The following is a 27,982-nucleotide window of genomic DNA, read 5'->3' as shown; positions in this document are numbered from 1 at the left end:
AGCAACTTTGCCCCTGGCGTCAACTGGAACAAGTAAGTGATGGTAACAAGCTGAAAGGCCCTACAGAGTCAATACTCAGCATGTCTTACAAACAGAAAATGGAATATCTTAATTGATTTTAAACCATCTGGATTAAGGACAGAAATTCTGAACTCCAAACTTTGTGTTCTCTCCTTTCACTACCTGACTAAATTTCCTTGTTCCACACAGGAAATGCTTCTCCTCTATATATTTCTTCCAGTGAGGTGAAAAAATCTCTGAATTCTAAGGCAATCTGAAATACCTCAAAGCAGAAGTTGCCTCTACATTATTAGCTGTTTGTAATGAAGCCTGGGCCAGGTATCTTAATATGGTATGAAGTGGCCCATTCAAGTATCAAAGTTTCTGATGAAAATGAAAGCTTATTTTATTCCTGAAAGACATCTTGCTCACTGCATCAATCAGAAAATGCAAATAAGGAGAGGAAAAAAAAAACCCAACCCTCACCTCATGAGGAACAACAATTCACAAGTGGGCATTAAAATAAGTAAAGAATCTCCTCTTGATCCCATGCTCCAAACAATTTCTCTCAGCCCGCAGCACTCGTTCATTTGAAGTACACATTGTGTTTAAGGAGTTCTGCTCTTCTAAGCTGGAGGACTTTAATTCTCCAGTCTTTGAGGTAACAACAAACATCCCTCTCCTACATTCACAGCAATATTCATATAAACAAAGCTCTTGGGAGAAATCAAATGAATCCACAAAGCCATGAGCAGACTTGTATCTTTGCTTCTTGCGGTGGGGGCAAAGAATTTTTTGCAGCTACACAAGTTATAAGCAACAAATTGAGCAGAACCAGAGCCATGAAGTGTATTCTCTCATCTCTGTTTTATGCTAACTGGTAAAAGAGGTTATTTCTTCATGCCAGGCCCTAAAAAACAGTAGTAGGAGCAGCTCCAGCTGCCAGCCTAGAACCATTTCTTATCTTGATGCACAAAGAGCAACCAGCAACCCGGGGTGAAATAAGGAAGACTGGGGTGGAGCAAGGATCTGCCAGCGGCCGATAGGGAGATAAAGTGTGATTTACTGGCTCAAATAAAGATGCCAAAAACCATGGGGTGATTTATTTTTTTTACTGGGAATATGGGATTCTCAATCATAAAATGATAACATAATAACAACGAACTCGACAGTAAGGACTGGAATATTAAACCTGCAACCCCAAGTTTGATCGGATGCCAATGTTAACAGGATTATTGAGATAGCAAAGCAGGCTTCAATTACGGATCAGCAAACAAAACATCCCTTGCTTATACCTGCTCCTTGGGAAAGAAATCAGTGCCTATCTCTTATAAATCATTAAAACCAAAATGTTCAATTAATCCTTATTTTCTATGCAGAGGCCTGAGAGAAGCAGAGTCCTGCAGCCATACCTTTGCTTTAGGAATCGAAGCAATAATGGCTTCAGAAAGCAGTCACACTCTATGAGCAGACAATTGAAGAGATTTAGTAAATCCCACTTTATAGAGCAGAGACTAATCGGAAAACACGAGCCAGTCAAATGTTTCTTATGAACTGTTGACACTATATCAATGCTGAATCAATTGGTGGCATTTACTCTGAGTGACAGAAAAGAAATAAATATTTATATCGCATCACCTATATCAATGAACCCAGGCAGAAAGCTATTTCTAACCTGTCAATATTTGATTATCTTGAAGAATCATGTCCCCTTCTTTTAATGATTAATATGAATTCCTTATTAAGGCTAAATGGATACTACTAGAAGAATATCATTAGGCATGCCCGAAAGCATTGACTGTCAAAACCTAATAAAAAATAATAACCCAACCTGTATTTAAGTAATGATAAGTGTGACTTAATCCCCACAAAAAAGGGAGAAGTTGAAGGTACAGCTGGAAACCTACTCCCAGCTACAACTGGAAACCTCTTTCCAGCTACAGATCTGTGACCAAGCTCTGCAGAACACAATACATCCTGACAACAAGAATTTTCCCTTGGCAGCGTAACTCCTGGAAGAGCAGGGAGAATAAAAGAGTGTTAAAACTGATTTGGAATAGTTGTGGGTTTTGGTTTTGGTTTTTCTTTAAATGGGTTCAAGTAACATTTTTTAATATCACAGTAAAAGTTTGGGTACTTTTAGATCTTTTTGAAATCCTGCTATGCAGGCAAGAAGATGTAAGAATCTATTGCAGAGCACACCAGACACTAATTTCTATTACTCAGAATAAATAAAGTGCCACATACACCTTATGGATTCAATCACAAAAAGATGGCTTTCACCCACCTCCAGTAATTCTCCTTTAAATAAATTTAGCAATCCTGAAGCAATTACCAACTTCATTTTGAAAGTTCAGAAGCCTGCTGCTGGTGCTCACATCACTTTGAGTTATCCAGAAAAAAAATAGATTGTTTAGCTGTGACTTTGAAACATTAACAGATCTACCTGGCAGGAATCTGTGAATATTAAACTAACTCTGCACGTAAGGAATGCTGACAAGCTTTAAAATACAATCCCAAGCTGTATTCAAAGGATTCAAGTCCCAAACGGGCAAGGCTGTAACGCAGGGCTGTTCAACTCCCATTTTCAAGGGGCACTCTCATCTATTAGACCCCAATGTTACAGGTGATACTGAAGGACAAGCGTGAAGACCAGCCTTTATCTTCTTGACACGCTCAACTACAACTACTTGATTCATGAAATGCCAATGAGGCTTGGAGAGGTCATTGTGTGAAGGCACTGAATACGCATCTGAGATAATTAAGATTTCAGCCTTCGAAACATGGAGGGGAAGTGAACAGCAGTTAAGAAAATCAATAAGAGTCTTTTATTTGCAGTGACACAGATGTCTCAGTCAATAGAGCCTAATAGGCAAGCTTGATCGCAACGGACAGGTGCCTGCCTCCAAGGCTATCAAAGGGCTTTCACTATGACAAACGTTAAAACATATTTATGTTGCTGCTGAAGAATCTGGGATTCTTTGGCGGTAGTTTAATTGCACGGTGTATATTTAATGCCATTACACTGCTCCTATGCTCAGCTCAAAATGGGTAAGAGAGGATTGCTCTGTTTGTCCAAGACATCCACTCGTCCATCAATTGTTACAGTAAACCTTTTACTTTGGGGCGCCAGAACCTGAATGTCTGGAGCAGGAAGACCAAGTAACAAGACAGATTTCTACAGCTTTGGGGTTTTGGTTTAGTTTAGTTTAGCTGTTTAGTTGGTTGCTTCATTTTTCTTTAAAGAAGCTACAACATAAAGTGATTCCAAACAGCACAGAGTGATTCCTAGCAACAACCTGCTAAATATTTAAGCCTCTACTGCCCTAAAAAAGACGAAGGGCATTCTAACTGAGCAGTTGACTTAGTTATTCAAAATTGATTAACTTTCCTCCCTGAAATTGTGGCAGCGGCGCAACATGTGTGAGGTACTTCAATCTATTTGGAGCTGAATCTGATTAGCACATTTTGAGAAATGGGAAGCAAATTGCTATGCCAATCACAGTGAATCAGGACACAGAATTCATTCATATCATGAAGGTTTTGATGGTCCCTCCAGTTCTGTATTAAAAGAACACATTACAACTAAATGAGCAGTAAGCATCTCTCCACCTCTTTGTGGCATGCCAATCACTGCAGCATTAAGTGGTAACAAGATGTGCGTGGAGCCAAGGCTCAATTCCAGGCACCTACCTGGCCATTTGCAAGTATTTTCTTCAGCTCTGCAGAAGACTTTTTTAAGCTGGAAAAAGAAAACAACAAAAAAAAGAGGCAATTAATTTTAATGACTTTGCTATTTCACTCTATAAAACCAAGTGAAAACATAAGAAACAAGCCATCAAGTTAAGTTCCCAGTTACATATTCTAATGGATTTAGCTTTAGCAATGCTGACTGATGTTTGGTATAGCTACTCCTCAAACTGCAGACAGCAGAAATGAAGAAGCAATGAACATTTAAGAAAATCAATATATTTTTCACCCTTACAAACCAGCTTTCTTTAGAGACCTGACTAAGCTACCCTTTGAGATACAGCCTATTGTTTGTCAGTTCAGAGAAGAAAAGAAAATTAAGACACCCTCACACAGCAGGTGTTTAAAAATACAGCAGGAAAATAAGGTTCACATCTAGTTTTTAAGTGACTTATCTTATTTTCACAGAGTCCACCGTTAACCCAGCACTGCCAGGTTTCTACTAAACAATGTCCCTCAGTACCATATCTACAAAGTTTTGAAAGCACTCTAGGGATGGGGACTCCACCATTACCCTGGGCAGCCTGGGCCAGCGCTTGACCACTTTTTTAATGAAGACATTTTTCCTGATGTCTAACCTAAACCTTCCCTGGTGCAACTTGAGGCCATTTCCTCTCATCCTATCACTTTTTCCCTAGGAGAAGAGACCAACCCCCACCTGGCTCCAACCTCCTTTCAGGGAGTTGTAGAGTCAGGAGGTCTCCCCTCAGCCTCTTTTTCTCAAGGCTGAACAACCCCAGGTCCCCCAGCTGCTCCTCATAAGATTTTTCCCTAAATCCTTCACCAGCTTCACTGACCTTCTCTGGACCCTCTCCAGTCTCCCAATGTCCTTTTTGGAGTGATAAGCCCAAAACTGAACCCAGTATTCGAGGTGATCCCTCATCAGTGAGTACAGGGGGACAATCACTGCTGGCCACGTTATTGCGGTCCAGGCCAGGATGCTGTTGGCCTTTGTGGCCACCTGGGCACAAGCTGGCTCATCTTCAGCCAGCTAAAACTCCTCTGTCTTAAAACTCCTTAAGGTATTATCCCTCAGTAATTTCTGTAAATGTGCAGCAGGTGTGTCATTGATGGTATCTCACCACCTCAGCTGACCACAGATTGGAGCATGATGAGCACAACTCCTGGCTGGGGCATCTCATGGACTTGCAAAGTTGCCATGCGCATCCATTCCAGGTCATCTTGCTGCTGAAGTCGCTGTGCTTATTCAGGAGGAACTACTCCTGTGTCTTACATTCCACAAAATAACTCTTTTACTAGAATTTTAATAAACCACACCTCTCAGTGTTTTGTAGCTAAAAGTCATTAATGGCTTCAAACTACTTCCACACACTCACGAAATAACCACCTCACCTCCCTTCCTGACAAACTCTGTGTCTTGTGCATTCCACACAACAAACTGCCTGGGTAGCAATATGGCTGCAAAACTTCATCTCAAAGAGACATTCTGCTCTTATTACTGAAGTTAAAAAAAAAAAAAAGTACAAAATAATATATTCTTGAAAGGCATGTGCATGTGTCTTGATCACAGATCATTATTAACAAGAACAGTGCAAACACAGATTTCATATTTGGTGGCTTTGTTCTTTAATAGGCCTCTTGTTCCCACGACTACTTTAAAGAAAAATTAAGTTTTCCAAGGAAACATAAGTTGATCTTGTCATCTTTCATGACTAACAATTTGTGAACATGAAACAAAGAGAGACTTTCAATTACTTCAAAAACAAAACTCATAGTGCAGAAGGTTTCGGGAAAGGAATGGCAATTAACCACTAAATAAGGTGACAAGAATCTTCTAGAAGCCTCATTTTCAATGCACTTTAAGAACAAGCACAAAGTACAGGAAGTACTGAAAGCCACAGCACATCAGCAACAGAAAGCAGCTTTATTTAGTTCAGTGGTATGACAGATTGGGAGGAGGGCTGCAGTTCTTTAAAGCGTTCAGATTTCTGTTCTTTAAAGACACTTGCACAGGACCTTCACCACTGCAATACACAGGGAACCTTCCCCAAGGGGTGGGGGCAAGCTTTACTAGAAGAGATTCACCAGGGATACTGGCTTTGGGGTTTTTTTTATCTTTACAGTTAGTAAGGTCAGGAAAAGCAGCATCAAAAATGGTTTTACTGGTACTTAAATGGGGCTTCCCACTGCAGCACAACTCCAGCGCTGCTGCCAACCATGTGGGGTAGCAACCTCACTCAGATAACCAGGTTGGAATAACCTGATAACCTTTTGATTGGAAAACACCTTTAAGATCATGGAGTAGAGCTGCTAACCCAGCACTGACAAGCCCACCAGTAAACCATGTCCCTCAGCACCACATCTACATGGCTTTTAAATACCTCCTGGGACATCCCAGCACTGGGACAGTGCCACCACTGCAGCACCTGCCAGAACGGGTACCAGCACTTCACTTACTCCACATGTTCAATGCAGGGCGAGTGTGGCTTTGATCATGTTCATCCCTGTCAATTCTGTTTCCAAATGCTCTCAGAAAGGCAGCATGCTGATGCACAGATAGATGTAATATTACATGCTTATTAGAGTAATAGTACAATTTAGCTTGAAAGGAGCCTCCAGAGATTTCAACTCCTACGTTTCAAACACCCTCTTACACGAAGAAGATGGAGCCAGACTCTTCTCATTTCTCAAGGTTTTTTTGTGAGCTTTTGGTTTATTTGTTTTAATATCAGTATTGAGTATAATCACTTCATGTAATAAAAGGGAGTTTATGCTTCAGTAATTAAAACCAGATCTCAAAAAAAAAGAGAATGAGTTCTCTTGCATTTTAAGATCTTAATATGGGTTTTCAAATTAGGACTGGCATCTAAAAAGAAAGATAAGGGAGCTGGGCTCCAACACTTTGCTGAAGCTGTATGCAACAGGGCACCAGAGCTGTTGAGAATCAAAAATCTTACTTCACAACAATAAACCTACTGAATTGGCTATCAAATTCTAAATATCAAAGAAACTGGAATGAGATAAACAGCAGTGATTATTAGATTGACTGAAACAAATTAGCTCACCCACCACCAGTATTTCAATGCTTTATAAAGGACAAAGACACCTGAACTACCCAGCAAAGACTTATTTCTTCCGGCAGAGGAATACTTCTTCTGAACAACCAGCAGTATGAGTCTAACAAGATCCATGAATCAAGGTAATTTCCTCTTCCCTGCTTCACTCCTGTGTGCCCAGTAGTCATATTGAGAAAGTTATTCAACATCAAGCTCATCACTGGGAACCACTGCACACAAGGCTCCATTTTGGTTTAATAAAAGGCAACAAAACAAAACATATGCTCCCGTTCTTGACTCTTACCTATTGCTTGGAAGGGAATCCGAGACCGCCGAACTGCTATTATTAGCAGACCCTGCTCGTGTATTTACCTGCAGGCAGGGAAAGGATCTTTATCAGTCGTTTGTGTTCAGAGGACACTATTCTAATTAACCTGTAATTTGCCATGAATTTCTCATTTCACTCCGAAGGTTAATTAGCTTGTTGCTAGGCATGCCGACGGTTGAGGTCTTGTCTGTATGTAGGTTAGCAGGGTATATAACTCACGGACTACAACGTCCTACCCTTACATCCGCAACACTTGGTTAAATAACACAGCAAAAGAGAGGACGTGGCCACTATTTATGCTCATTTTAAAAACCAAACAGTTACTTATACACTCAGTCTTCTGCATTTCGTGGTGAGCAGGATTACAGAAGCAATCAGCGTACCTGAATGAAGCAAACAACCTAAAAGAATTTCACTGCAGCGCCTGCCACGCTTAGAGAAATGCCCCCAAAACCAAATTAATGTAGTGGGTTATTTGGGTGGGGTTTATTTATTTTTTGGAACCCTTTGAAGTCACAGCAGACATGAGTTGACAAACTGAGTATTGCAATTTAGGAACCTTATTAACAGAGATGGAGAAAAAAAAAAGAAGAAGGGAAAAAAGAAAGGCAATTCTGGTTTTGGTAAAACTATAGACGGAGATCTTGCAGCCAGCACCCAGCAGACAAATCCTTCTCCCACCCTCACCAAAAAAAAAACCAAACCCCAACAAATTTTAAATGGGGAAAAAAAAAAAAAAAAAATTAACCCCCCCCCCGCTTGTCAGAGCTCAAGAAAGTGCAGTTTTATTTGACATTTCAATAAGTGGAACACAGCATTACAAATCCATCTAACTTTACTGAAACAATTATTGAAATTCGTACCTTCAGGCCATGTATGTTCCGTTTCCCAGGAGGCTTGCAGGCTGAAACAGTAATTGACTAAATTGTAGAACACATCAGGGCCATTTACAAATTTGCTCAAAATGAATCTTTTAAAAAGAAATGAGGGTGACACCAAAATTAGCAGAGAGAAATGATTGAAAAGTGCCTCGCAAGACCCAGAGTGGGAATTATGAACCAGGATTTTTAACTTGCAGGAGTGAGCATTTATAAATGCTAAGAGCTTTCTGACACCATGTAATATAAATTCTAATTTCTGCTTAAAACACATCAAAAAAAAAAAAAAAAAAAACCCCACACCTCACCAACCACAAGAACTCTTGGCTTAAATGATCTTTTTGTAATTCAAATTAAAATCTTATGTCACTATATTTTCACACACTGATTTTTTACTTTCCACCCCCCGCCCCCGGCTTTTAACAGAAATATTTGCAAGATGTATTTGAAAGGAGTCGGCTGCCACACATCATGAATTAGTCATATTGGCAAACACAGTTTGTTTGAAACGTGGTAAAAACATGTCAGGGGCAGCAGCAGCCAGGCTTAAGAAAGCAAATGTTGGATAAACACAACACAAACCGCCGCATCTTGGCGGTGGATGTACAAATGGGGCAATCTCCTCCGTGTCTGGGTTTAATGAGGGACACGCTGCTTGAGGAGAAAGGGTTTTCCTAGAGTCTCCCCAACTAAATGTTGCCTTGTTCCTCCATTCCGTGGATGTGCTTCTGCCCAATGTTAAAGCCACAAAGGCTTCCAGCTACATGTTACAGACAGTTCCCATTTTCAAACTACAGTGCCCTACAAATTGTATGTTAAAGGGCCTGTCACTTTTGATTGATTGTCTGAGGAGGGATGAATTTGATTTTTTCCTCTTTCTCTGACGCACACAAGGTTCACTTCCATTTTTGACAGCAGGAAACAGAGAACTATTTATTAGTCAAAAGGACACAGATGATAGTTATTAAAAACATCAGTTAGGGCCAGGCTGTGTGCCTTTAAATTACATTAGAAATCACCACGTGCACCTTTAAGAAGAAAACCATGATGAGACTGTGGGCATTAAAAAAATACAACCAAGAAACAATAAACTACTCTAAAATACATATAAGCACGTGATATTTCCCCCATCCCCCCCCCCCAACAGATTAAAATCAGTATCATGAACAAGATATTAAAATAATAACAAGGTTTTTCTGATACATATTTGAATGGCATGGGCACCTTGAATTCCACAGATGAGATATAGATAACACACAGAGGATTTGTGTGTGTGTGCATGCATATATATATATGTATGTATCTGTGTGTGTGCATGCACACACTCTCTTCTTTATGTATATATCCACACAGAGGTTAATTTTCAGTATTAAAAAGAACTCTGTTTTTCACTACCTAGGGAGCAACAATGTTCTGGTGGGGTTTTTTGGGGTGGAGGGAGGAATTGTGTTGTGGGGTTTTGTTTAGTTGTGTGTTTTGTTTTGGTTTTTAATTTGCTTTGTTTTTCAAAGCAGCCCAAACACCTCTTTTTGTTCTTAAAGACCTTTAAATTATCAAATTAATAGAATAGAATGGAATAAAACAGGCTGGAAGAGACCTTTGAGATCGAGTCCAACCTATCATCCAACACCATCTAATCAACTAAACCACGGCACCAAGCACCCCATCCAGTCTCTTCCTAAACACCTCCAGGGATGGTGACTCCACCACCTCCCTTGGGCAGCACATTCCAATGGGCAATCACTCTTTCTATGAGGAACTTCTTCCTAACATCCAGATTACAGCCCCAGAGGATAGCACATGGACGTTTAGTACTGGCAGACTGTAGGAGAAGGCAAGAGCTTTCAGCTCACCAGAGAGAGCAAATGGAAGGCTTCCTCAGGACTCAAAGAAATATCAGACTTGAAAACAAACAAACCAACCAGTCCCAAAAGACACAACTCTTAAAAGGGGAAATCTTAAACTCCAGGCAGAAAAGCTGCATGTTACTGATGGGGCTTTAAAGTGTAGTATGTAGAGAGACATGATCAAAAGGGCTTGAAAGAAAAGTGCTTGTGCTAACAAAATTTGGGATGTACATTAGAGAGGCAGGACAAGACAGGGGGAAAACTGCAGGAAAACTGCATTTTGTTTGATATTGCAGAAGAGCAGCAACAGAAGAAGAGCTTAGAGGGTAGGAAGGGAGTGCAGGGTAGCTTTAAAGCTGTAACCTAGAAGAGATGTTTCAAGAAGGTGATTTAGAAAGATGAAACAGCAGCTCAGCTCTGAAGCAGTTTAGAGGAAGTGACAAGCCACCTATAAGGAAATGTCCAGCAGATTCATCTGTAGTTGAGCCAGCAGTGAAAGTGTGGAGATAACAGAAGGGGATTGTATCCTCAGCAGCATGGACATGAATTCTGAATCTTGCAGAGTCAATGATTATCATCCTTCGATGTAAAGTAGATGAAAAAGGAGAAAGCAGCAGCAATAGGAATCTGCTTGGCTGATTCTTGAGGAATGACCCCAAAGGAATATCTAAACAAGCGAAGCCTGGTTTGTGACCTCAAAACATCCCTTTAAACACTCAGGTATGCCAGCTACTGATAGCCTCCTGTCACAACTTCCTTGAACAGCTAATTTAAGGGGAAATACATCTAATTGCCTTGTACTTCCAAGAATAATTGGATCCAAGAAGAATCCAACAATATTTCCAGGAAATACTAGGATCATAGAATGGGTTGGGTTGGAAGAGACTTTAAAGACCATCTATCTCGAGTCCCTCTGCCATGGGCAAGTATAGCAGGATCCTTCACTGTATCAGTTTCTCAAGACCACTCAATCCTAACATTTTACTTCTTGCAAGTGGTGGCCAGTGGGTTTAGACAGTGTCAGTAATTAAGTGGCCTTCTACAGGAAGATATTTAAGAGAAAGGCCCTCACACCTCAGCCTGGGAAAAAGCAGCTGAAGACAAGCTTCCCTCTCCACAGCTGTCCTTAATCCATCTCAGGAGAAAGCATCTCACCAAGGAGACCAGCTTCAGTGCAGGCAAATCTGCACTGGAAGAGGAAATGGCAGCAAAAAGGACCAAGAAGAGGCTCTTCTGGGGACTTCCTGAAGGCGGGAAAGTGGCAGGCATGTGCTAAGGGCTGCTCAGGTGGCATGGGCAGAGTCTATGGCCCCAGGGGCACAACTAAACAAGGAAGAAACACACTGGAGAAGCCTTAGGGAATGTGCAGAGGGGAGCTCAGTGGATTGGAACTGGTCCCTTCCCAGAAGAAGGCCCAGCACGGTGACCATACAGGTCATTGCCAAGAGGAATGTGGGGACCCAAACAAAGTTCCCTCACAAAAACATAGCTGCCCAAGTGTCCAGTTGCAAGGAGTGTCTGAGTCTGACAGTGGTACCATAGGATGGCAGAGAGGACACCTGGGTGCCCTATGAGCCCATCAATGATCTGCTCAGCCAGGTGGCAGAGCTGGAGGAAGAACTGGAAAGGTTGAGGAGTATCAGGGAGTGTGAAAGAGTACCAGGGAAAATTATGGAGCAGTTCACCTTTGGTGTGCTCACACAGCAAGTGCAGGGTAACACTGGGGTCAGGTCCAGCCAGCATGGGTTCATGAAAGGCAGGTCCTGCTTGGCCAACCTCATCTCCTTCTATGACCAGGTAACCTGCCTAGTGGCTGAGGAAAAGGCTGTGGATGTTGTCTACCTGGACTTTAGTAAAGCCTCTGACACCATCTCCCACAGCATTCTCCTCGTGGACTTGTGGCACCTTGTGGCCCATGGACTCTGCTGGATTAAAAACTAGCTGGATGGCTGGGCCCAAAGAGGTTTAGACTGGACATAAGGAAAAACTTCTTCACTGAGAGAGTGGTGAGGCATTGGAACAGGCTGCCTAGGGAGGTGGGGGAGTCACCGTCTGTGGAGGTGTTCAAGAAGCAGGTAGATGTGCTGCTTCAGGATATAGTTTAGTGCTCATGGTAGCTGGGTTATGGTTGGACCCGATGCTCCTAAAGCTTTTTTCTAACCTTAATGATTCTATGATCTTGACTGCTGACTGCTCTGGAGTCCCACAGCTCAAATATCCAAGAGTCCCCTCTCAATCAGATCCTGCTAGCTTGAGCCATTAAAAAATAAATCTCTGTATTCCCCTTGACTTCAAGTCTCAGTTCCACAGGAGCATACTGAAGTAGCAGGAAAACCAGCCTCCTTTTGAGACCTTATTAGCATGTGTTTGAGAAGGCTGTTGGTTAATTGCCCAATTCAAACTTCAGAGAGTTGTAAGTAATGGAAGTCTAGAATGTTTAATTGGGAAACTCATAGTATGATTATTTGTATCATATCAGTTAAGTGAGGAGAGTTTAATTTTTAATTATTTCAATTAATTTATTGCTGGGAGATTTACTTGGAGAATTTAAACCTTATCTGTTTCATCAATTAAGAGTCAGAGATTCAAAGACTGGATACTGAGAGCACCTGAATGAATCAGTGGAATTATGTAACATATTAAATCTCTTTTTAACCATTATTTGAGCTCAATGAGAGCAGTGCATTCCCAAAAAAACCCTAACTGGCTGCCTATGGATTTTTGTTCAGGATGTAGATGACCTAATTTTTAATTGCCTCAGCCCACATAATTGACTGTTCTGGAGAATTATTAAAGTACTTCTATCACAGTATCACCAAGGTTGGAAGAGACCTCAAAGATCATTGAGTCCAACCTGTCACCACAGACCTCATGACTAGACCATGGCACCAAGTGCCACATCCAATCTCCTCTTGAACACCTCCAGGGATGGTGCACCTCCCCGGGCAGCACGTTCCAATGATGAATGACTCTCGGTGAAGAACTTGCTCCTCACCTTGAGCTTAAACTTCCCCTGGTGCAGCTTGAGACTGTGTCCTCTTGTTCTGGTGCTGGTTGCGAGAGAGAAGAGACCAACCCCTTCCTGGCTACAACCACCTTTCAGGTAGTTGTAGAGAGCAATGAGGTCTCCCCTTAGCCTCCTCTTCTCCAGGCTAAACAACCCCAGCTCCCTCAGCCTCTCCTCATAGGGCTTGCGCTCAAGGGCCCTCACCAGCCTCGCTGCCCTTCTCTGGACACGTTCAAGTGTCTCGACGTCCTTCCTAAACTGAGGGGCCCAGAACTGGACACAGTACTCAAGGTGTGGCCTAACCAATGCAGAGTACAGTGATGGTTTTGATACCACTAAGTGCCCAAATCTCCAGTAAAATCTGTTATGGCTAGAGCTGCTGTGACAGACACGTTCCCCTTCTCCAAAAGAACAATGACAGTCGCCCTCCCCATGTCTCTCACGCTGATTAACGACATTAACAAAGCTCAATGTCCACAAGTACCCAAAACTTAAGTTATTCATCTGCTTTGCTTGGAATGCATGCAGAACCATCACCAATGAAGTTGTGTTGTTTTTTTTTTAAGTGTACTTAAATATGTACTGTGCAAAGCAAATCTTGTTAGCCTAATTTACTCCAGTAAATTAGCTGGTTTATACGCAATAAATGTAGCCTTCCCTACATTCCCCACAATAATGAATTCTTCTATCCAAATTAAGAGGCAAACATCATGTTATGTGCATTTAAACCACCCAAAAACATAACTGTTGATGAAGCAGTTTACTGATATCAGCGTTGTTGATTAGAATTTGTTCAGCATTACCTCTTGGATATATCTGCAGAGGCTCTATTAACTGTCCATTTACTTGCTGTTCCATTACAGTGGAGTAATACTGCAAAGAGATTAAAGAAAGAGATTACTCAGTAATGTACAAATAGTAGTAAGAGCACTTATGGATTGCTTAATTCAACATATTTTGGGGTGCTTTTGAGGTTGTTTTGTTTGGGTTTTTTCAATTGCCATAGTACATATCAGCCTTTAGGACACTTTCTTACCATTTGCAACGTTCACACAATAAAAGTGACACTGGAGGAACATAACCAAGGGGCTGGGATGCCCACCACAGCACTGACTCCAGCACAAGACTCTGTTCCTGGCTCAGCTAAGCAAGTTTCAGCCTCACCTGAAACCTGGGAATGCTTCAGAAGAGCGAGCAAATGAAACATTTACAGCAAACACAGCAGTTCCCACACCTGGAGAAGTCAGGAAAACCACTCAAATGTGCAAAGAAAGGAATGCTGCAAATAGAGGCAAAACCTGCACAATTACAAAAACTCCAAGGAGGAGAAGAATCTGGAAACCATCCAGGATTTTGCAGTGACAGAGCACAGGCAGGGCAGCTGGGCCACGTCCCACATAAGCAGAGATGTCCTGCATTCCTTGGAGTACAGATTTAATGCACAGTAGGGTATGAAAAGCAGCATTACTAGAAAGGCACTGCAAACATACCAAGACCTTGGCCTCCACAGGCACTGCTGGGAGTGAGCTGGGGGGGACATTTAGTGATAAACAAAGGCTAAGAATGGACAAAAAGGGATGCAAAAGTATCTGGGAACATCAAGACCCATAACAACAGAAAACATATAATGTGGTATAGAATCACAGACTCACAGAATTGTTTGGGCTGGAAAAGAACTCTAAGATCAATGAATGCAACCTTCAAACTAAGACCCTAAACCATGTCCCCAGGTGCCATGTTTACATATTTCTTGAACACCTCCAGGGATGGTGACTCCACCACCTTCCTGGACAGCCTGTTCCAATGCCTGACCACTTTGCCAATGAAGAAATTCTTCCTAATAGCCAACCTAAACCTCCTCAGACACAACTTAAGGCCATTTCCTCTGATTCTGGCACTAGATAGCAGGGAGAAGAGACCAACCTCCACCTCACTCCAATTTCCTTTCAGGAATTTGCAGAAAGCAACAAGGTCTCCCTTCAGCCTGAGAAGGGGCACAAGGATGAGGATGAAGAGTGGCATTAAATGAATTACTTGGATTAAACAAACAGAAATCTTTATTAGCCTTTCTTTAACTGACCCTCACTCCTCAGAGGGGGTGAACACTCACTGGACAGGACATTTAACACAGCACCCAGACAATCTTGGGGCAGGAGACAGAGCTTGCTATGAGATTGCTGCCTGTAACCCACACGTCTCTCATCACAACGTGTTAAATATCGAAAGCACATCACAAAGCGTGGCTCTCCTGCAATCACCGAGCATCTTTGAAGCAAACAGGCTGGCTGTGGGCCAGATCTTCATGGCATAAATCAGTGTAGCTCCACTGACTTTCATGCTAATTCTCACCAGCCGAGTGTGGTCTAAGACTTCAGCATGTCACTGTTACCAGCCTTTTGTGATACTATTACTCAAACTGGCAAGAACGGATGTCAACAAGGAAAAAAATCCCAAGTCTCTGTGGAATCACACACATGTATTTTGCTCACACCCATGGTTTCCCACAACACAAGCATTTTTCACCTATGCAACTTTAAAAGGACAGAAGTTTATTAACTGCCTGATGTTCAAAAACGTTTTTCTTTCCTTTTGCAATGGAATTAAAACACGTGAGCTACAGCAAGCATGAGATCACAGAATCACAGAATGGTAGAGGCTGGAAGGGACCTTGACAGATCACAGAATCACCAAGGTTGGAAGAGACCTCAAAGATCATCAAGTCCAACCTGTCACCACAGACCTCATGACTAAACCATGGCACCAAGTGCCACGTCCAATCCCCTCTTGAACACCTCCAGGGATGGGGACTCCACCACCTCCCTGAGCAGCACATTCCAATGGCTGACAACTCTCTCTGGGAAGAACCTTCTCCTCACCTTGAGCCTAAACTTCCCTTGGTGCAGCTTGAGACTGTGTCCTCTTGTTCTGGTGCTGGTGGCTTGAGAGAAGAGACCAACTCCCTCCTGGTTACAACCACCCTTCAGGTAGATCATGTAGTCCAGCCCCCTTCCAGAGCAAGTCAATGGACACCAAGTCAATTCATGAGTAGTTTTTCAGTGCTGCTGTTTTTCAGTCACACTAAAAGCACAGAGAAATGTCCTCTTTGTGAAAACTCTCTTAGAATTGCTGAGGGTTTAAGGATCTGCCTGGCCCCACCTCCTGCATGTACATCTCCTATTAGTGCCCAGACACCTGCCTCTGAACACTGCCAAGCTTGGAGTCTCTACAGCTTCTCTGGGCAACTTGTTCCAGTGCCTCACCACTCTCACTGTGCAGAAGAATTTCTTCCTAATGTCTGATCTGAATCACACTTCTTTCAGTTTGAAGCCATCACCCCTTGTCCTGTCACTCCAGGTCTTTGTAACAAGTTCCTCTTCAGCTCCTTTGTAGCCCCCTTCAAATACTGGAAGGCTGTTCTAAGGCCTCCCTGGAGCCTTTACTTCTCCAGGGTGAAGAATCCCAACCCTCTGAACTTGTCCTCACAGCAGAAGGGTCCCAGCTATCTGCTCATCTTCGTGGCCTCTTCTGGCTCTGCTGTAACAGTTCTGTGTTCTTGTGTTGGAGGCTCCAGAGCTGGACATGGTACACCCTTCATAAATACCCCTTCATAAAAACCTGTCACTGGTACCTAACAGCTGTGGAGCTGTGAAAGGATCTCCTGTTCCACTGGGGGCCAAAATTACTTAAGGAAAAATAAACTTTTTAATTACCATTTGACTAGTGGCATTCTGTGATTGAAGACACATATCCATCCATACACAGTATAACACATATGACATGCTCTCCAGACTAATAAAGTAAACATACATGAGACTTTCCTACTGAAAAAAAAAGACAGAAATAAAAGAAGGGGAAAGTGAGAGAGAGAGAGAGAGAGAAACCCCATGACCCTCTCCATTACTCAAGCAGTGATGACAAGTAAATGAAATATCAATCATGTAAGCTGTCAACCTTTTGGGACAGCAATAACTGTTAACAAGTAGTCTGGAAAAATTGTCTGAAAATGACTTGTCCTCCACACACAAGCATTTGAGGTTTCCATGGAAAATTAAGATGCCAGTGGCTATTTGGAACATTGTTCAGGTATTCTTTTTAATGGAAAATTTGCCAGTTATTGATCCAGAGCATGTACCCCTTGCTTGCAGAAAGCTGCAAGCAACTTTCCAATCAGTGGCTGTCAAAAAAATTACTGCCTTTTTATTCTGATACAAGACAACAGCTAAAGTGCAGCTCCACTGCTGCTCAATGTCTGTCTTTAATTAACCACACTGCACAACAGCAAGATGCTGTTATTTACCACTCCCCAATATCTTGCATAGGCACAAAGGATTTCTGAAAGCTCTAAAAAGCATTCCAGAACTGCCTGAAATCACTTGCTGTCGAGTTCAGAAAGCAAAGAACTTCAAGAGAACCCTCATAACACCCTGGTCACCCACAACATCCTGGTACCCAAGTTGGACACACATGGATGTGATGGATGCACCATTGAGTGGATATGGAACTGGCTTGCTAATCACACTCTAAGAGTGACAGTCAATGGCCTGATGCTTAAGAGGAGATAAGTCATGAGTGGGGTCCTCCAGGGGTTGGTATGGGGACCAGTGCTGAATATCTTTGTCAGTGACACAGTCAGTGGGATCGAGGCACCTTCAGCAGGTTTGCCATTGACACCAAGCTGTGTGGTGTGGGCAACACACTGGAGGAAAGGGATACCATATGGAATGACCTGGACAGGCCAATTCCAACCTCATGAAGTTCAACAAAGCCAAGTGCAAGATCCTGCACCTGGCTCAGGGCATTCTCAAGCACAAATCCGGGCTGTGTAGAGAATGGAGTCCCAAGGAGGATGACTTTGAAGTGCTGGGTGATGAGCTCAATGCAAACCACAATGTGTGCTTGCAGGCTAGAAGCCAACTAAATGCTGGGCTGCATCCCCAGCAGTGTGGGCAGCAAGTGGAGGGAGGGGATTCTGTCCCTCTGCTCCGCTCTGCTGAGGAGAACTGGAAGAGGCTGCCCAGAGAGGTGGCTGAGGCCTCATCCCTGGAGATACTCAAGGTGAGACTTGACAGGTCTCTGGGCAACCTGAAGTAGTTGAGGCTGTCCCTGCTTACCACAGTGGGGGCTGGACTAGATCAGCTTTGGAGGTCACTTCCAACCCAGGCCATTCTATGATTCTATGATATTTCTTGCAGGCTTCAAATGCCTCCAAATTGAGTATTTTTCTTCCTCAAGATTACAGCAGATTCAGTCCTTTCTTTGTAGGCTGAAAACATTTGTTTTCTCTAAACATATCCCAAAATGACAGCTATAGGATGTTAGAAAGTTAAACCATCAAAGCAACACTCCAACAGAAAACTGATTTACAACTGAAGGGAAAAATTTCAGAGAAGAAAAGTTGAAGTGAAAAGAAGTCATTTACAGACATCCCATAATTTATAAGGGAAAGCAGACAGTTGAGTAAATCATAAACTCTGATGTTCTGAAATTTTAACAGCAAGCTTGGAAGCCTTGCAAAAAGATGACCTTACAAATGTATGATTAACTTCAAGACTGTGCCAGGCAAGTTCAAGTTTTCCTGTTTAACAGCAAAAATAGTAAATCTTATGAGGGAAATGGAAAAACACAGGAATTCCAGTGGGGAACCATCAACAGTGGTCTACTTGCATAAAACAAACCCTCTTCCTTTCCTACACACAGAGGCTTCCACTCCATGAATGTCCACCTCAGCCTTCACAAGGCAAGAAATATCTCTGCGGATATTAACAGGATCCAAGTCCACTGAGGAAGCCCTCCTGGAGCCTAGACATGAATCCCCTTCATGGGAACCACTGAATTGTTTACACTGGAAAAGACCTTTGACACCATTGAGTCCAACTGTTAACCCAGCAGCACCAGGTCACCACTAAACCATGACCCTCAGCACCATCTCCATGGCTTTGAAACCCCTCCAGGGATGGGGATTCCATCACTGCCCTGGGCAGACTGGCACAGGCTCTGACAACCCTTTCCATGAAGAAATTGTTTCTCATGTGCATCCTAAACCTTCCCTGGGGCAACTTGAGGCCATTTTCTCTTGTCCTGTTGCTTGTTCCACATGAGAAGAGAGCAACCCCCACCTGGCTTCAACCTCCTTTCAGGGGGTTGCAGAGAAGCAGAAGGTCTCTTCTCAGCCTCCCTTTCTCCAGGCTGAACAACCCCTGAGCCTTTAGCTGCTCCTCATAAGAAATGTGCTTCACCAGCTTCACTGCTTTTCTTTGGACCTGCTCCAGCATCTCAATGTCCTTCTTGGAGTGATGAGCCCAAAACTGAAGCCAGGATTCAAGGCATGGCCTCACCAGTGCTGAGTACAGGAGTTAATTCCTGCCCTGGTCCTGCTGGCCACATTATTACTGATTCAGGTCTTCTGGCCACCTGGGGACATGCAGGCTGATCTTCAGCCACTGTCAACCAACACCCCCAGGTCCTCTTCCTCCAGAGAACTTTCTCTGAACACAGAAACATGGATCATTAGCTGTATTTACATGCTAAGTTCCCAACAACACAATGAAGCTGTTATGCCACATGCTAGAGAATGTGCCCACGAGGGATCCACGAAGCTGAGACTCTGGCAAGATCATAGTATCATAGTATCAGTCAGGGTTGGAAGGGACCACAAGGATCATCTAGTTCCAACCCCCCTGCCATAGGCACAGACACCCCACACTAGATCAGCCTGGCCAGAGCCTGGTCTTAAACACCTCCAGGGATGGGCCCTCAATCACCTCCCTGGACAACCCATTCCAGGCCTTCACCACTCTCATGGTGAAGAACTTCCTCCTCACATCCAGCCTGAATCTCCCCACCTCCAGCTTCATTCCATTAGATGTAGGTGATTCAAACACCCCTGTTGCAGAGGAGGCAGAGCAGGGAGGACTGATGAAGGGAACTAAACCAAACCAAGTCATGAAATCTCACGAAAACCACCTATAAATGGTACTACACTGGGCTTCTTTCTGCTATGTTCCAAGTTCAGGTCATTAACATAGAGCAGGGCATGCACTTTATAAGGAAGCAGCTTTTCCATCTGGCTTAGAGAGAAAAATACCCATTTCTTGTCTTCTTGCTTATCAATTTTGTTTGAAAGGAAACATTAAGTGATTTTCCCCCCACCACCACTTACATCTGCAACATGAAAGATATACTGAAGCTGTATTCAAATCACTTTGTTTCAAGAAGTCACTGCAGACATATTTATAGGTGGCTGGTCGAGATTTTACACCCATCTCCGCAGATAAAGGCGCCCACAGACACACATCTCTCACATTAAAAAACAGAAAATACATCTTTAAATCCTCTATGAGCATGGAGCCTGCAGCTACAATGAAACTCCTCTGTTAGGAGGGGTGAAAAAAAGAGTCTCCAGATGAAAGTAGATGTTGAAAAATTTTTAGAGCCCAGGGGTTCATTTTTAATGAGCCGTTACTTTAAGTACTGCATAAAAAACACAAGAAATTGATAGTCCATTTAGCCTGCACTATACCTAATGCAAAAGTCATTAAGATGCATTATTCTTAATGTTTATGATATGATCAGTAAGTGTACAAGTCTTCCTCCTTTTTTTCTTTCCCCTCTTCTTTTTGAAGTCAAGCATGTCCACACATCTCCCGTGACACAGTTTCTTAACACCTAGACTTAGCGGAGGAACGTTACGCCGAGAACTTACGGCAGGAATATTGTGCTGTGAGCGCTGCAGCTCATGTTAACGCTTTGCTACGAGCTAAAAACCACACAGACAGAACCCCAAAAAGCAGGGGAAGCAGCAGCATTGTTTATACTCTACCTACATAGGACAGCATGGCTTTCATTTCTTCATCGCTTCTAACGGTGATCCGGTCGCCATCCTCATCTTCATCTAGCAAAGAGAATTATAACATCTGTCAGCAGTGGAAGGAGGGCATTGATAATTTCAGTGTGCAAGGGTTGCACCTGGACTTTGACAAGCAAATAAAACTAGGTAACCAGGTCCCCTGTGAAAGGATGAAGTATGACGACTCCAAACATCAAGTAACCAAGATTATAATGACATCTAAAAAGGAGGCACAAAGTGCTCAAAACTTTGCTGCCAACAGTTCTTTACTGCCAGAAGCACTCCAGAAGCTGAGAGCTTTACACATCCTCTTATAGCCCTCATTGAAACCCATCAAGGCATTGACAATCTCCAAGGTCTCTTCCAACCTGGTTAATGCTACTCTATTCTACTCTACTCTATTCTAAAGAGCAACTAAAGTACTGAGTGTGCTTTAATCCTCCCATATGTAGTTAAGCTTTGGCTTTTTTTCTCCCCACCAGAACTGCCAGAAGTTAACAATTAAAAAAAGAATAATTAAAAAATAAATTCTTTTCATCCCACTAACACCTTCTGGTCTTAGTGCCAACCCTACCTCTACTCACTTGCCCTGTGCCAAGTTCCTCCCACCCCTTTGCCCTATCCCAGGTGCATGGGCATCTCTGCTTTGTGACACAGCAAGGCTGCCTTAAGAATGGGAACTTCTAAGCAGACACAAATCTGCAGTGTTTAAATGGAGAGATTTAAATGAAGACAGGAGTTTGTGAACAAGCAAAACCAGTCTCTGTCTTTGGTCCTAGGGTGTGAAAAGGAGGAAAGAGCAGCACTAGCAGCAACAACTGTTTCTTGATGGTGGCATGAGCACAGCCAAGCCAACCCACAGACAAGTCACTTCTGGTATGAAGAACAACACTGCTGTTAAGGCAGTGGAAAGGGAGCGAGATTTAGAATGGCTCCAGCAGAGCAAGGCAGTCAGAAAGAATTATTAATATGAAGATCTGAAGGGAAAAAAATCGACTTTCCAAAGACATATGGAGGGATTCAGCAGGTGCAGATTTACCAGGGGGCTCAATCCCCTCCATTAGCACCAGCTGGTGCCACAACACGCTCCAGTGTCACAAGCAGTGTGTGCTGAGACACTCTGTGCGGTTCCTTCACTCCAATGGGAGCTGTGTCCACCCTGATCTCTCCTGCCCTGGTCCTTGTGAAAGGCCCTGGGGAACCAGAGAACCCTTTGACATAGGGGGAGCTGCACCCATTGCCTGATGAACACAATAGATCCTTCCCTTCCAAATCAGTTACAAAATGTTAATTTCTTTTTATTGCTCTAGCTTTGGGGAAGAAGAGAGTGTTAATGATCTGTCTCCATCTTTTGCCTGCTGCAATTCAAATATCTTCCTTACATACTTCAGTCAAAAACCAAAGCATGGTGGTCTGTAACCCACTTTCACATTTGATTGTGCTCTTTGGATATGAAGCAATGAAACACACAACTGACACCAAAGAATGGCAACAACTTCACACCTCTTTTTGGCCAGAAAACATTTACTGTGGGGAATCTCAATCACATGAGCCCATTTTATAGAACAGACTGGGTTGGAAGGGACTGTGATACTGTGACTTTTCATGGTCACCTAGTCCAGCCCCCCTGCAGTCAGCAGGGGCATCTGCAACCAGAGCAGGTTGCTCAGAGCCTCCACACACCCTGACCTGCAATGGTTCCAGGGATGGGGCACCTCCCACCTCTCTGGGCAACCTGACCCAAGGTCTCACTGCCATCAAAAATAATTCTTCCATCTAATCTAAATCTTACTCTTTGGTTTAAAACCATCACCCCTTGTCCTGTCACAAGAAGTCCTGGTAAAAAGTCTGGCCTCAGCTTTCTAATCAGCCTCTAAATTCTGAAAAACCACCAGAAGGTCTCCCTGGAGCCTTCTCTTCTCCAGGCTGAACAACCCCAACTCTCTCAGCCTGTTCAAACCCACAAGGGGAGCTGGGATATTTAAAAGACCCACCACCTCTTCCTGAAAGTTGATGTGTGTCAGGATGGCCAGAACAATTCTGCTTGTGCTGCTAGCTGGAAGCAAGCTGGTCAGAAAGCTGAATGGTTATAGAAGAAAAGCCTGAGCTATTGTACACCAGGAAATAAAGGATCAACATACAGGCCATATTTCAAACATCTACTGAATACCAAAGGGTGAGGACATGTAGATGAGCTGTCACAGCTGCTACATACTTCCCCAGGAAAAGAAAAGTGCCACTATGTCCTTACAGGATAACTCACTCTTGCTCCTAGTTCTGCACTAGGATCTGGGAAGAGATCCCAGTCAACAAATTAAAATTACCTGAGCAAAGGACTTTGTTCATGTGGTCTTTGAAAACCCAGAAGGTAATAACCTAGCTGGATATTAGCAAGAAATTCTTTCCAGTGAGGGTGGTGAGATACTGCAACAAGTTATCCAGGGAGGCTGTAGATGCCCCCTCCTTGGAGGTGTTCGAGGCCAGGTTGGATGAAGCTTTGAGCAAACTGGTCTAGTGGAAAGTGTCCCTGCCCATGGCAGGGGGCTTGGAACTAGATGACCTTCCAACCCAAACCCATTCTATGAGATGATTCTGAGGTTACAAGGAAAACAGCAAAACAATGCAGAACAAAGAGTAGAACAAGACAGAGATAAGGGAAAGCCACAGAAACCTTAGAATTGAATATTAAAAGTCTACTGGAAGTGAGCTAGAAAACACTAGAAGCATGGAAACTGGAGGAGGAACTAGGCAGCACAGTGATGTCCTTCAAGAGCCTTGTCTCATGGAAATTTAACTGGTGAACTGCCAGACTGCTAAAACTCCTTGCTAGAGTCACCACCCTGCAGCAAGTCAGGAATGGAGAAAAGATTAAGAGAAGAGTTAGTGAGCTGAAACTGAACACTTCTTTGCCTGGAAAGATTTTAGGCAGAAAGGAGGGGGAGGAGAAGGAGCTGTAAAACTGCTACCTGGCCAAATCTCAAGTGCCAGTTGCAGTGTGTAATGGAGTAAGAGACTGGAGAACCAGCTGCTGGAATAGTGAACACAACAAACACCATGCATCTTGAAGAAGTAACTGGATTACAATGCGTAAGAGGGGAAATACAGAATCATAGCATCATTTAGACTGGCAAAGATCTCCAAGACCATCAAATCCAATTGCTCATCCAGCATTGCCAGGTCACCACTAAACCATGTCCCTCAGCACCACATCTAAGTGGCTTTGAAACCCCTCCAGGGATGATGATTCAACCACTTCCCTGGGCAGCCTGTTCCAGGGCTTGACAAAGAGAGATGAATAAATGGAGATAAAAGCTGTTCAACAGGCCTGGCTTAAGGGAACAGAATGAGGAGGGACCACCAAAAATAGAAGAGAGGAAAATGCTTAAGAGTCCACTTGCAAAATGTTTATTTAAAATATTATAGATGGCACATTATTCACCAGCAAGTGATTAAGAAATTATTTCCAAACTTCTCAGAAATGCAAAGAGAATAAATTTTAAATGTTGATGGTGGTACAAAGAGATGAAATGTTAAGTGTTGGTGAAGATTTAGGAAGAGCTACCTGGCATGAAAAAAGCCAAGCCTGAAGCAGCCAGGCAGTTCCTGCAGAGATCCTTTGCCACCCTACCACGGCATCTAAGCGGGCACAGCCCAAATGCTGCCAAGATGTGACACTCAGGGTTCCAAAAGATTTCCAGGCTTCTCTACTTGTCTAGAGCGCAGCAATACAATTTTCCAGCACATTAGGGAAGCAAAAGTACAACAGCAACAACAAAAAAATCCTACGTACTGGTTGGAATTTGCTAATGTCACTTAAAATGGAGGAAGAAACCCTCACAAGATACCAAATAGAGTGCAGCAGATGGTAAACAAATATTATGAAGCAATCTTCACAAAATCTGCAGCGTGTCACAAATACACAAAATGGCAGAGTTTGGATAAGAGGATCATAACAGGCCATATGCTGTTAGTGATTTTATTTGTAGTGCTGCGCAATACAGCGGTGAAACCCACATAAAAGGTCCAACAGTAGGAGCAGCGCAGCCCCAGGTAGGAGCCACAATGGATGGGAGGCTGTAGCTAACAATAACTAAGCAAAGAGTGGAGGAGCCGGCGCTGGATGGCAATTATCATCATCTCAAGAAGCGATGAAGCAGGTGAGAAGGAAGCTTAAGCTGGTAAAATCCAGGCATTTGGTATGGAAAAAGTAACCAGCAAAATCCCACATCAATATACATGACATATTTTAGATGCCAGTTAAATGGCAGGGGAAATGGTTTTGTGCAGATGTAAATGACAGACTAGAGACATGAACCAAAAGCACAGAAGCAGATGTTAGAAGACACAACAAAATAAGTATTTCCAGGGAAGTTCTACACATGGTACCATTAATATGGGCTACTGCCCTGATTGCAGCGACTGCTACTGGTGCATGAAGTTCACACAAAGCTAATGTGTGATGTGGGAGGTGTCTGAAGAAAATACTAACAAATCATAAATGGCAAGGTCTGGAGCCTGCCTGCTCTGTAGAAAGTCTTGTTTGCAAAAGCAGGGCAGTTGAAATGTCAAGGTTACAGAGAAAGAACACTTAGAATCCCCATTCGTAGGTTTCTGCTGGTTTAAGAGGGGAATAAAACAAACACTGAAAGATAGCTAAAAAGCACTAAATAGTATTTGAAGGACCATAAGACAATATTTCCTTTGACCTGTCGGAGTGGGGCCAGGGGAGACCACAGCAACCTCTGCTGAGAGAGTTGGAGTTGTTCAGCCTGGAGAAGGCTCCAAGAAGGCCTTCTGGTGGACTTTCAGACTTACAAGGGCCAATCAGAAAGGCTGGGACAGACACTTGAGCTGGGCCTGTTGTGACAGGACAAGAGGTGACGGTTTGAACTAAAAGAGGGAGATTCAGAGTGGAAAGAGAGTAGAAATGTTTGACCCTGAGGGGGGTGAGACCCCGGCCCAGCTTGCCCTGAGAGGTGGGAGATGCCATTCCAAGTCAGGTTGGCTGGGGCTCTGGGCAGCCTGCTCTTGTTGCAGCTGTTCCTGCTGACTGCGGGGAGGTTGGACTAAATGACCTTGGAAGGTCCCTTCCAAGCCAAACCATTCTGCGATTCTACAACTTGTAAAACCTGCTGCTCTTTCGGTTTCTTCCAGTAGAGGATTAAAATTTTAAGCTCAGACCTACAGGTACTTTATACTCTTCATTTAATTCCAGCAATATAACTGCAGTGAGGAGTAAGAGCACGGTAAGGTCACGCTGGTAATTAAAGCTATATTGTAGAAATATGCGGGTTCGAGATGTGATTAAATAATAAAATATTGCTTGGCTCAGAATCAGCATTAAACTTGCATCAGGGCATAAATATTTAACTGTAACATATAATGAATGCAAACATTATTGATTTTGTGAAAAATGACAGCCCTTGCAACGTGGCAAAGGAGACAGTTTGTAAGAGGCAGACTTACACTCGAACGCTGTTGTCGTTGCATCTGGCAGCACTTGACCGATGACATCCTAAAATGGAAAGAAGAATCAGCTTGGTATCAAATGGGAAATGCCTGAGATGACTGAGAGTAAATCACTTTCATCGCTCCCCAGTGCAGGCTGAAGAGTTGAGGGCCTGCTTCTCACCACTGCCCCAAAATCACAAACTTCTTTAGGACACAACACAAATCAGTAATGGTGCTCTTCTCCTTCCTCCCCACAGTACCTCGAGGAAACTTCTTGTCTTTTCAAATGACTCAGTCATAGCACGACTATGGTTGGGAAGGGCCTTCAAGATCACCAAGTCCAACCATTCTCTAACTCAAACAGGGCCACTACTACACCATATCCTTGAGCACTGTATCTAGATGGCTTTTAAATACACCCAGGGATGGGGGTTCAACCAACTCCCTGGGCAGCCTCTTCCAGTCTTTGATAAGCCTTTCAGTATAGAAGTTTTTCTTAATGTCTATGCTAAACCTTCCCTAGCATAATTTGATGCCATTTCCTCTTGTCCTATCAGTTGTGACTTATGAGAAAAGACCAACACCCACCTCTCTACAATCTGCTTTCAGATTCTCCAGGCTGAATGACCCCAGTTCCCTTAGCCGCTCTTCACAAGACCTGTGCTCCAGATCCTTCACCAGCTTTGCTGCCCTCCAGTTACAAACAACTCAGTGCCATTTGTTTTGGAAGTTTAAAGAATCTTCCCCTGGGAAAAAGGACCTTCTTGTGCTCTACAACTCCCTGAAAGAGGCTGGAGTGAAGGGTTGGCTTGGTCTCTTCTCCCAGGTAACAAGTGATAGGACAAGAGCAAACAAGTTTCACCTGGGAAGGTTTAGGTTGGACAGAAGGACCAATTTCTTCCCCAGAAGGGTTTCAAGGCCTGGCCCAGGCTGCCCAGGGCAGTGGAGAAGTCACCATGCCTAGAAGGGTTTCAAAGCCTCGAAGATGTGGTGCTGAGGGACATGGTTTAGTGGTGACCTGGCAGTGCTGGGTTTAACAGTTGCAGTCAATGACCTTAAAGATCTCTTCCAACCAAAACGATTCTGTGATTCCAAGTACTCACCCAGATGATCACCTTCAGCCTCAGCAGGCAACAATGCCACACAACCCCTTTCTTAGAGGGCCCACAACTCACATTCACAAGCCCATCACAAAATACACCACACGCTTCCAAGCGGCACAGGTCCCTGATCCAAACCAGCACTATTTTGCCAGCACAAGCCTTCCTGTAGAGCTAAACAGAGAGGAGAAGAGCTCTTATTTTTAGCCTTTACATACAACATTTACTCCAAACCCAGTGCAAAATAGCTGCTGAGGCTGAAGTCATCCTGGCCTCCCAGTGCATGTGCTGGCATCAGCCTTCGCCAGGCTGTAATATGTCATGTCAGGGCACGGCATAAATGCACAGCGTGGTTTTTCCCTTCCTGCTGCCTGATTTCTCATGTCAGACAATCTTTCCACTGACAGCATCACAAAGTGATTAGAAATTAATGAACAACAATATTTATTGTCATACATAGACTGTGAGCATCTCGGGGTGCTGATCATTCCCCACCTATCAAAGCTTCAGTGATTGCTGCCCTGTCACTTTTGTTTTCTCTGGTTTTACATTTTAAACCAGGAAATTAAACATTCTGTGCAGTGTTTAAGACACAATCAACACAATGAGAAGGCAGCAAAGGCAAACTAGAAACTGTTCTGTGCAACCTGGTCTAGTTGAGGATGTCCCTGCTGACTGCAGGGCGGGGTGGACTACAAGACCTTTGGAGGTCCCTTCCAGCCCAGACCATTCTATGATTTCCATGGAGCTAACTGAAT

At 43.4% G+C, this 27,982-nt stretch overlaps 1 protein-coding gene across 3 annotated transcripts in view; it reads right to left on the bottom strand.

The window, feature by feature from the left end:
• Positions 1–27,982, bottom strand: part of MAP2K5 (mitogen-activated protein kinase kinase 5) — a 173,366-nt gene that overhangs the window by 124,679 nt on the left and 20,705 nt on the right. For 2 of the 3 annotated variants that reach the window (XM_054168818.1, XM_009903871.2), the window contains exons 2-7: positions 26,140–26,188; positions 20,651–20,718; positions 13,631–13,700; positions 7,959–7,999; positions 7,072–7,139; positions 3,694–3,742 (exon numbers count right to left, since the gene is read on the bottom strand). In XM_054168818.1, the coding sequence (XP_054024793.1) occupies positions 3,694–3,742; positions 7,072–7,139; positions 7,959–7,999; positions 13,631–13,700; positions 20,651–20,671 (249 nt within the window). In that variant the 5' untranslated portion in view covers positions 20,672–20,718; positions 26,140–26,188. Of the gene's footprint in view, positions 1–3,693; positions 3,743–7,071; positions 7,140–7,958; positions 8,000–13,630; positions 13,701–20,646; positions 20,719–26,139; positions 26,189–27,982 lie in introns of those variants that run through there. The other variant, XM_054168817.1, reaches the window with a different exon arrangement.

The sequence above is a fragment of the Dryobates pubescens genome, chromosome 17 (genome assembly GCF_014839835.1).
Source record: "Dryobates pubescens isolate bDryPub1 chromosome 17, bDryPub1.pri, whole genome shotgun sequence".
In the NCBI taxonomy this organism is placed as follows: domain Eukaryota; kingdom Metazoa; phylum Chordata; class Aves; order Piciformes; family Picidae; genus Dryobates; species Dryobates pubescens.
The sequence above is the reverse complement of the archived record's forward strand: the minus strand, read 5'-3'. Positions and strand labels throughout refer to the sequence as shown.